The sequence below is a fragment of the Limulus polyphemus genome, unplaced genomic scaffold, assembly GCF_000517525.1.
Source record: "Limulus polyphemus unplaced genomic scaffold, Limulus_polyphemus-2.1.2 Scaffold96, whole genome shotgun sequence".
NCBI classification, from domain to species: domain Eukaryota; kingdom Metazoa; phylum Arthropoda; class Merostomata; order Xiphosura; family Limulidae; genus Limulus; species Limulus polyphemus.
The window spans coordinates 766,607-777,939 of record NW_013665706.1 but is presented as its reverse complement, the minus strand read 5'-3'; the positions used below and the strand labels follow the sequence as shown (position 1 = coordinate 777,939).

Genomic DNA, 11,333 nt, shown 5'->3' with positions numbered 1-11,333 from the left:
AGTGATGTCCTCCTTAGGGAAAAGTTAGTAGACTTGGACGGCTTGAGAACGGTTGATTGATGATGTCCCTCTAGAATGGAGCGTCTTGTATTTAGCTTTGCTAGCACTCATGCAAGAGACTGGAAAGTGTCATGACCAGCCGATTTTTTTATGCTTGTATAGGTAACTCAAGAATTTTGGTACTTTACTTCCGCCTATACGTTCTGAAATTGTGCCCAGGGTACGAAGTAAGAAAATTAATTAAAATAAGAAGACGACAACGTTTTATAAAATGATAAGTTTAAGTATCATCAAGCTAATGGAGAATCCCAAAAGTTCAGATCATGTATACGTTGAGAAACAAGGAAGAAGCAAAAGTAATGTTTCAGAGTTGGTAGCTGCGCAGTTTAGGATAAGGGGGAATCATGGATATGAAGTTAATATCACCCGAAAGGTGGTTCTCGTGATAGTTAATGCCAGATCTCGGGGATATCAGTCCGAATAAACTCCAATTATCGCTTTACTTTGTGTGGACAGAATAAGACAACAAGTGAACCAACAGAACAATTTTGATACTTCACCAAGTCGTAACAATAAGTGTTGTCACGTCTAGTCTTGCTCAATCTGATGACCGTGTACCTTGACAATATGCCTGCAGCGTAGTTTTCATTCCAAAAGGCTCCATCGCAAGGCTGTTATGTCTAAAACACACCAACCCGTCCTTCACGTTTTCCATAATCTATCTAGTGTACAAACACGACAGTTTACTATTTCCTGTTTTATCAGTTCAATCGCGTCGCGACTGGCAACTTGACCGGTATGTCTTCTCATGCAATATCATGAATATTGGTTTCATTTTCGTACTGCTCGAGTTATGTGACGGGTAGTATAGCTGGATGCCTTATCTTGGTGACATTCTATCGGCTGTAGCTGCAACGGGACTTGCTTATTTGCATGTGCAAAATCGTTTTAATATTATGTTATCTCATGTCTGTATTCCCTGGTACTCGAAGAGTCATTTTTAATACATTTAGAACTGTAGAGGCAACGAAGAGAAAATCTGGACCATAATATTAATAGAGAATTAGATATAGAAGTTACTAATAACTCATGCCTTTTCACGTAACAAGATAAAGGACTTGTGGAATGAGCTCTAACCCGTTTCGAATATGTATGCGAGATTAAATATGGTACATATGAGTAAAGAATTTAAAGCCAAAGCTTCATTTTATCATCAACAATAACTTTATTTGTCAACATTTAGACAGTTTATCATTAATTTAAATGTGAACTGAATCTTTGCTCTAAATGTGATATTTTTATGAATAAAACTCAAGCGTAGTGTTCTAGCAAACATGTTGTAGTTGACAATATCGTACAAGTTACAAAAATCAATAAAATTACTAACAATGTACCAGCACTTACATTGTCAGGAACATCTTAGAAAATTCTGGTCTCGAATGTCCTGGTAGTTGGGGCACTCGACTTGCAATCTGCGAGTCACAGGTTCGAATTTGATTACTGAACCTACTCGCCCTTTCAGCCGTGGAGGCTTTATAATGAGACGGTCAATTCCATAATTCGATTAGTGTTGCCCTTGACTTCTGGTGGTGTTGGCTTGTTGCATTTAAAATCAGAAATGGCCTAGCGCACATAAAACTCTCAAGTAGTCTTTAGCGTTCAAAACAAAGCAAGCTCCACATTTTGACGGGAAATATTTTAACAACTCTCATTAAAAACAGAAATACCTTAAGAAAACTTCTACACAAATATTGCTTTTCTTAATGAGACTTCTTTAAATATTTTTTTTAAACTGAAAATGTGATGTCGTTTTTGTTTTTTTTACGAAGTTTTGGGGATTTTTTTTCTCACACTGAACAATTAAGTTGTGGCATCTTCAAAATGAGGAACCGTTTTTCAAACACTTTAAAATGTTCACCGTAATCCGTTATTGTCATTTCGGAATTAAATTGCGTTCTACAAAACCCGCAGAAAACTTCAAACATAAATTATCAGCAGTTTATACACAGTTCTTCAACAACATCTCACACAAGTTAAGTAAGTTGATATTATTTGAAACTAAATAACTTAAGACAGACTATGCTTTAGTTCATTGTTTCGTAATCATAAACTCCTTTACCCAAGAGATCTTTAGAGGTTAATCTGTAGATTATAAGTTCAATCTAATGCCGAAAGAGTTTTACAACAAACTCGAGTAAAACCTGACTGTTACTACGATGCAAGTTTTCCGGTTTCTACAATAGAGAAAAGAATGAAATATATTACACGTTACTTCAAAAATATAATTTGATGACTTTAGACAATCATAAAGTGAGCGTTATATTGGTTTTTACTAAAGACCGCGATATATGTTACATAAATTCGTATAATGCAACTTTTTCTAACAAGAAAACTATTTAAATTACACGATTCTCATCCCGAAATTTCTCTTTGAAGGCTAAGCGCGTTGAAAGTATTAGAGTCTTCAAAGATAAATTTTCTCGTTACAATATCTTCAAACTAGGAATGCAAAAAATAGTTATATACTGTATTTATAATGTTCGTTTATGTTTAGTCACGAAGTGTTTTATGCCTCTTATCGAATATTCACATCACAAATCATTTACAACGTGATGCTTTGGCACAATCAATTAACATTTGCTTAAAAAATTACATAACTATACAGGTTTTGCCCCGATCTCGAATTTCTTCTTTTACATCAACTTTACAGTTTTGTCGCGGAATATTCGAATGATTTTTGTTGAGTTTCCCCAGGGCTGCAAGTGCTGCTACCTCGAAGGCTTCACAAGAACTTCGCCCAGTTTGTCTAGAAGTAGTTTCAACATATGTCGTAGCTCCAATCTGTCGAGACACCACAAGAGCCTAAAAGTAAAAAGTGGTTTGAATTAAATCACTGAATAAATTTTACGATTTGTTTTATCTTATTTTAAAAGCATCAAGTTTGAAGTACAGACTTTCTTCGGTAATATTTTCTCAAACGAATAGATTTTCTGATGACTATTTATAAACTCCTGCTTAAATCCCAACCTTAGCCTAAAGAATACTAAAACAAAGTACCAGTTGTTGTTGTTGTTGCATTTAATTGATTTCATATAAGTATTCATTAAAATAAAAACAAAACTTCGTTGATAATGATTTTGCCCTTTAATTGTTTTTCAGGAGTTAAATCTTTACCTTTTGGGAACTCCTATTAGATGAGTAGAGTCTCATGACGACTAACAAGTAAAAATCTACCAGTTATTAGAGGTTTACTTTCAATTAAGTTAACTCCTTTTGAAGTGGCCTGTTACAAGTGAAAATCATTGGCAATTAACAAGTGATATTTTGTTTTTCTAAAAATCCAGTCACTTGTGGTATCTGATAAAAATTTCAGAGAAGACCACTTTTTTTTCAGAAATAGAATTATTTCAGTGAAAATCTGAACTTTCAGTTAGAAAAGCGAGCCCATGATCTATAAGTGATCTTTTGTACATCACATTCCACTATCGGAAATATCTTGTGCTCAGTGCTGGTGCTTATCAAGAGAATCAGCCAATTGATGACGTGTTGAAGAACTTCTAAAGTTTTCCTAAAATACAAATGAATGACATAAAATGCTAAAAATTTTGAAGAAGCAAGCATAAAGCTCAATATCAAAGAAGAAAATTGATTTTATCAAAGAAACGATTCTGGCTTCCTCACTTCGAACTCGCACAAAATAAAATAAGAATTACCCAATATATTAAAACTCCGTTCAAATTATTATTTTCAATTTATTGGAAACCTGGATGAGCCTGTTAGAATTTTGTTATGGACTGAATCAAAGAAGTTTCCGTGATATTTGTAAACTTTCAAAGTTCATATGCTTCGGTACTTTGAAACCGTTCTTCTTCGTAAGCCCTCAGTTTACAAACGTAAATTTTACATTGTTTTAATAACAAGTAGTTGTTTTTAGTGTAAAGCTACACAATGGGCTGCATGTGCTCTGCCTACCACGGGGAATTGAACCCTGGATTTTAGAGTTGTAGTTCCATAAACGTATCGCTGACCCACCGGGGGCTTTTTATAGTAATTCTTCAGCAAGGCTATGTTACACTCCGATTCCTCTTTTAAATATTTTTGAATACTATTTATATTAATTCAAGAAAAAAAAAGTACCCGGATGGTGAAGAATAATAGACCATATCCTCTCTTTCGCCCATTATGTCATCTATTGATTTTTCTCTCTGGAAATTTGGAATTATTTAAAAAAATAATTCGATGTATTTGTAATCGACATAAACTTACTATATTTTACCACTAGTTTAAAACTGGATCTTTACAACAAGCCTTCCAATTTGAACTTAAAAGGATAATTGAAAAATAACAAAGTAGATCAAAATGCGGAGCAGAAAATATTATTGATAAATATTCTGATTATATGAAAGTTAACATAAACGTACCTGTTCTGAAGTGACCGGTTGCAGCTTATCTTTGGCTAATGAAGTTACAGTATCCAAGTCATTTCGCAAGTCACACTGACAACCACAGAGGATGACGGGAACCTCAGCGCAGTGCTGACGAATCTCTGGGTGCCACTAGAATATCGAATAATACCACAAGTTGAGATATCCACATATACAATAAAAAGAGGGGGGGGGATTCAAGAAATCAATCCATGTACAGTTAAAAGTGTAAATGCCTGTTCCGTCACATTGATTTTTTCTTGCATACAAACGATTTGATGCATTTTATATCTTCGTGACACTTAATGACGTCACAGTAGCGTTATTGAAGGTTTAGTGTTGGCGTGATTGGGTAAAAGTATGCAAATTACCAAAAGGTAATCTTTGGTGTTTGTTTTTTGAGCGCAAAAGTGCATAATGGGCTATCTGCGCTGTGTTCACTGAGAATATCAAAACCCGACTTTTAGTGTTATAAGCCCTTAAAAACTTACTGATGAACCAGCGTAAGGTGTGCGTGCGTGTGTGTATGGTGGGGGGGGGGTAGCATATTAGATCTTGTTATTAAATATTTGTATTATAAAAATGGAAGGGTGAGCGACCTGTAAAAACGGACATTTAATAGCTGTTAGCGACAATTTGTTATTAATGTAAAATGAACAACACACTTTACCCAACCTAAACACATGAAATTCTCCAACCATAGGACATTTCTCTTAACAATGAATTACACACTTTACCCCACCCAAACACATTACATTCCCCAACCATAGGACATTTCTATTAACAATGAATTACACACTTTACCCCACCCAAACACATTACATTCCCCAACCATAGGACATTTCTATTAACAATGAATTACACACTTTACCCCATCCAAACACATTACATTCCCCAACCATAGGACATTTCTCTTAACAATGAATTACACAGTTTACCCCACCCAAACACATGAAATTCCTCAACCATAGGACATTTTTCTTAACCATTTGTCTGCCAGTGGCTTATTGTGAAACTTGAGGGCTTATAACGTTAAAAATCGGAGACCCAGACCCATGGTGGACATATTTCTGTTAGCCCATTGTGCAGCTTTGTGATAAAAAACAAACAAACAGACAGATCTTGATCATTTATTGTACACAATTCAATAGTAAGTTAACTTCTCTACAATGACCGGTAAAAGCACGAGCCTTCGTAGGCCTAAAGTGACCCGTTCATATGACTAAGTGCTTACAAAACTTAAAAAGAAACAAATAAGAAAAATTGTTATGGCCGAAATTATTCGAAAAAAAGGGGATAAAAAAAGACTTCTTCTTACCAGTATTTGAAATAAACACTTATGTATGCTTGATCTTGTATCAAGAAAGAAATGTCACCTACCGTGACCTAGTTTTACAAATTAATCTTTTCGTATGCGAGCGCCATTATAAAACACCAATGAAAATAAAAAGTTAAAAAAAGTGTTCAAAATGTGTGTACTTTCTATTTTTTAAGTGTCCAGTGGTATTAGTGAAAGAAATGGTATTTGCTATGTCCTTTTAACATGTGTTATGTCAATAAATTAAACTTTAGGAAAGAAGGACTTATCAGCCAAGGAGAATAGGGTACTGACATTTAAGCACTTACTTTTCCTTGTGCGAATGAATAGTCGAAAATAATAATAATAATAATAATAATATATATATATATATATATATATATATATGCCTAATTTTTATCCAAATTCTAGATTTCAGAAAATTTCACGATAAATCACTCAAGCAAGTGAATATTACAGTAAGTAAAAAGTACAAACTTTTTATATATCACCTCTCTACGATATATCTCTCAACAAGAAAAGTCTTTGACGCATCAGTGTACGTGGAAAAATAGCTCTTTCCATTACTTACCCTGGCAGCTGTGTTATTTAAAGATTCTGGGTCAACAATCGAAAAACACAGGAGGAAAACAGATGCATCTTTGTACGCAAGAGGGCGCACAGTGCCATATGCTGATGCTCCTGCAACATATAAACGAACTACATGAAGGCAAAGTAATCGAGTAAATGAACTAAGAAAATGAGAGGAGTTAATCTTTAACTAATAAATACAGCTGTTTGTAATAAAGCGTAGTTCTTTAATTGATGAGAATTATGGAAATGGAGAGGAAAAGAGTTTAGAAGGAAAATACTATGGGGATTACACCCCTTTATCATTTGAAAATAAAATGCACAGGGTACAATCACATAATGATGTTTTACACTGTGGCTAGCTGTCATCCAGCCAATTAGAAAATGTCATAAAAGTATAAAGCCTATAAAAATACAGACAGTCATACCAAACCAAGTGGTACTAGCGTACAGTGCCTTGCAAATGTATTCACCTCCTACCAATAATGTGACATTTTGATGAAATACAAATAATGTACATTTTTTTAATGAACTTGTTTTTATTCAAAGCTCTAATGATCGAACTTAAAACTGTTATGTGTGAAGGAGGTTGAATGTCAGCAAAACCTGCAAAGAAAATATATATATAAATTGAAGTTTACTGATATAAACTGAAGTTTGCTGATTGCATAAGTATTCAGCCCCCTAAGTTAGTACTTGGTGGAAGCATCTTTGGCAGCAATTACTGTTATGAGTCTTTTTGGACAAGTTTCTACCAGCTTTGGACAGTGGGATGGTGTAAATATTGCCCGTTCTTCCTGACAAAATTGCTCCAATTCTGACAAGTTCGTTGGGGATCGTTGATGGACTGCAATCTCCAAGTCTCGCCATAAATGTTTCATCAGATTCAAGTCAGAACTTTGACTGGGACACTCCAGGACATTCACTCTCATCTTTTGAAACCATTCCAGTGTGGCTTTGGCCTTGTGCTTTGGATCATTGTTCTGCTAAAATGTGAAATTTCGGCCCAGTTTTAGATTTTTCATTTTGAGATTCTTGGCTGACTCAAGCAAATTTTCCTCTAGGATTCGCCTGTACTTTACACCTTCCATTTTCCCCTCCATCCTGACAAGTTCCCAGTCCCTGCTGATGAGAAGCATTCCCATAACATGATACTGCCACCACCATGCTTGACAGTTCGGATGGTGTTGACTGGGTGATGTGCTATGTTGGGCTTGCGCCAGACGTAACGCTTTGAATTTAGACCAGTAAGCTTAATTTTTGTCTCGTCTGACCACAAAGCCTTCTGCCACGTGTCTGCAGTATCATTTAAATGCTTTATCGCAAACTCCATATGAGATTTAAGATGATTCTTTTTCAGTAATGGCTTCTTTCTTTTCACTCGCCCATACAGGCTAGCTTTGTATAGGGACCGGAATATTGTCGATGTATGAACAGCACTGATTCCCATCTCAGACATGGAACTTTACAATTCTTGTCACTGTTGGCTTCACAGCGGCATCCCTAATCACTTTCCTGCTTGTCCGGCTGCTTATTTTGGAAGGGCGGCTTGATCTGGGTAGTGACTGGGTGGTATGAAGCACATTCAATTTCTTAATGATGGACTTCACCATACTCAAAGGGATAATCAGCGACTTTGAAAATTTATTGTCACCTTCTCCTGATCTGTGCTTCTCTACTACTTGATCCCTGACATGTTTGGAAATCTCCTTGGTCTTCATGGTTGGGGTGTCGTATTATTATGTGAGTTATGGCTTGAACAGATGCATTTACTCTGAAGTCAAGTTAAACTACTTTGAATGCACACAGACAGACTCTTTCAAACTAATTTTTTGCAGTTGAACTAATTTAGGGTTGTCGTAGCAAAGGGGGTTGAAAACTCATGCAATTGAGAATATTCTAATTTTCTTTGAAAATCTAATTTACTTACACAATGTCAGCATATTTTTAGCTTTCTCAGTTTGGACTAGATTCTATAGAATCTAAATATAAAGTTCCATTTCAAAGCTTCATGATTGCAAGCTCAGACTGCAACAAAATTTGGAACTTTACAGGGTGGTGGTGAATACTTTTGCAAGGCACTGTATAATTTGTTACTTTTTATCGTTACAAACATTAGTTTGTTTGTTGTTGTTTTGCTGTTTGACTTAAACAATATGTTAGTTGTTTAATGGCCTTTTTCTGGTTACAAGACGATGTTAGGGAGAATTATATGAATAGTATAGTAAAGTAACTATATTGATTACTGGGTTCGCTTTTAGTTCTTATATAGGTATATTCAGAAGCTAATATTAATTTCCTTGCCCTAAAATGACTTTGCAGTGCATTCGACGGTGAAAGGTTTTATTGTGCAATTTTTTTCTTATAAGAAGTTTTTATTTGGTTGAACAAAAGATTTTCATGTCAATCCGTTGATAGAAGTCAAACGTTTTATTGGTAGATTACTTGATAATCATCCAGAAGAGTCCTAATTAAATTATACTTGACAAATCAGCAAATCCTTTTGTTTAACGTTGTAAACACAAGTCTTGCGAGTCCAACGATCAGCTTGCATTACCCACGAAAACCATAATTTCTTATTTCAAATAAACCTTTAAAACTAACAAGTCCTTTCTCACCACACACCTCCTGGTATCTGTAGTTATTCTTTATGTATGGTGACTGACTTAGATTTTCAGTGTTAGTTTTGTTATTTGAAGTATATCACAAAGAACACCATTATATTTTATAGAAATGTGTGAAAAACATAATATTGTTACACTGTCACTTACGTTACAACCAGTCTTTTTTTTTAGTGCATTGAAATCTACCAATTTGCCCAAGTCTTTACTTCTAGGTTACAGAAGAAGAGTAACAAAAAACAACAAGTTTTTTACTTATTTATCGTAATTTGTAATCGGTTTCGAATACTTTCCAGGTAAGTGACCTACACACTTCAATACCACATGTTATCACTAAAATTTTCCAATATGTTATATATTCGAATTTTCAATATAAATCATTTCTGGGATACTCGTATTTTGTATTTTGTTTTCCTTTTGAAATAGTAGTCTATAAGTTAGTTTAATTGGCATCTGATTCAAGATGTCGTTAAATATCTATTTTTCAGTCATAAAGAACTAACTACGGGAACACTCAAGTGATACACACATATAGGAGTTATAAATAATGATTCATGGCAACTTAATGGGAAACTTATTAATGGTATAAAACTTTATCACAAAAGATATAAAAGCTAATAAGTTATACAATATGCTGGTACTCTGTACGTGGATCTTTTAACATCTTGTTCTCATGATGGCATACAATTTATAAATCTAAAATTGTGGAATATTCCTCAATATGTTCTGTATTATTCTTCACAATTTAACCAAATTATCTGGTTGCCTTTTGACCTTTCAATTATTACACTAGCCCATATAGCCTCAAAAATGTTCATATCAACATTTCCTAAAGGCCAAGCTATGGTCGTGAGTGCCCCATCAGCCTCGTTACCGTCAAGGTATTGTTTTACCAATAAATAGTAGAGTTATTTATACTTTAAATGAACAAAAAGTTAGTTTCCTTGCTTTTAATCGCAAAGCTTCACAATGAGATATTACTCTTGAGTTCACCACGGATGTAATCGAAACCCGGTTTTTAACTTCGCAAACCACAATCTAATTGCTGAACAACCAAAGAGCCAAGTAAAAGTACGAATAAATTAATCATAATAAAAATAACATACTATGAGTAGGTAGCCTGAAGTAGTAAATAAAGTTACATATTAGGTACTAGCTCGTGAATATATGTGCGAGAATACGATTTGAGAAAGGTAATAAGACTTAGAAAGAGAAGTAACAACAATGGTAAATATGACAATTAAGGTATTTAACACAAACTAATGTAACTTAATGTTGTTTGTTATATTATACATTATATTATATTAGTGCTTGCACTAACGGTGACGAGATTTGATCCCGCGACCCACAGGTTGCGAGTCGAAAGCCCTAACCACAGGTCCGCGAGATTTAAACCAGTCACCAAACGTGCTCGGCCTTTCAGCTGTGGGGGCGTTATAATGTAAAATTCAATTCCACTATTTGTTGATAAAAGAGTAGCCCAAGAGTTGTTGATGGGTAGTGTTGACTAGCTGTCCCCTCTTTAGTCTATCACTGCTAAATTAAGGACGGCTAACTTTGCGTGAATTTCAAAACAAACCAAACAATTAAATATTACCAAAGTATCAGAGTGGAATTACTAGTGATAATGAACAAAATAATAACGGTTCTTGTTTTTCATAATAAGGAGGAATGAGTACGTCATATTAAAACGATTTTAAATACGCAAATAAGCAAGTCACGTAACAACCACAGTCCATATAAAGTCGCAGCAGAACGCCATTTATCGGAACGGCATTTTTACATTTTTTGGCGTTATGTAGGTAGTGTGATGCCACCTAAAATTTATCTCTTTCGGGAAAAGTATCTAAGAGCCCCTCCCGGCGCAAATGTGTTAAAATTTCCATACACTCATATCATAAAAATGTGTTAAAATCAGGGATTTAGAATTTCCAAGACGAGTTTACCCCTTATACTTAATAGCATTGGAATATGGATTAACATGGGACACAAGGATCATTCATAAAGAGACCTCCAACAAGTCTGTAGTAAGCATAATGCGGCATCTTCTAAAAAATGAGTTTGTTTGTTTGTAATTAAGCACAAAGCTAGACAATGGGCTATCTGTGCTATGCCCACCACGGGTATCGAAAACCGGTTTGTAGCGTTGTGGCTGGGCTGTTGAAACAGGCATTGGGAAACCGTAGTTCTCGTACAGTAGATGGATTATAGAAAGCACTTAGGGAGAAACAGTGTACTTTGGATATAACAGCCTTACGATGGAGTTTTTGTTATGGAAACTATGCTTCAGGACTATTGTCAAGATGCACGGTTTTCAGAAAGAGCATGGACAGATGTGGTGAAGTGCACTGTAAAGCATTTGTTCATATACACCTGGAAAAAAGTTAAGCACCCCCGTGT

The 11,333-nt window shown here is 35.0% G+C and overlaps 1 protein-coding gene across 2 annotated transcripts in view; it reads right to left on the bottom strand.

Annotated features, from left to right (window-relative positions):
• Nucleotides 1-1,221: 1,221 nt before the first annotated feature.
• The window catches only part of LOC106469370 (ras-like GTP-binding protein rhoA), an 81,852-nt gene continuing 71,740 nt past the window's right edge, over nucleotides 1,222-11,333 (bottom strand). For both annotated transcript variants that reach the window (XM_013929865.2, XM_022398727.1), the window contains 3 exons: nucleotides 6,314-6,423; nucleotides 4,422-4,556; nucleotides 1,222-2,862 (listed from right to left, as the gene is read on the bottom strand). In XM_013929865.2, coding sequence (XP_013785319.1) covers nucleotides 2,650-2,862; nucleotides 4,422-4,556; nucleotides 6,314-6,423 — 458 coding nt within the window. In that variant the 3' untranslated portion in view covers nucleotides 1,222-2,649. The remainder of the gene's footprint in view (nucleotides 2,863-4,421; nucleotides 4,557-6,313; nucleotides 6,424-11,333) is intronic.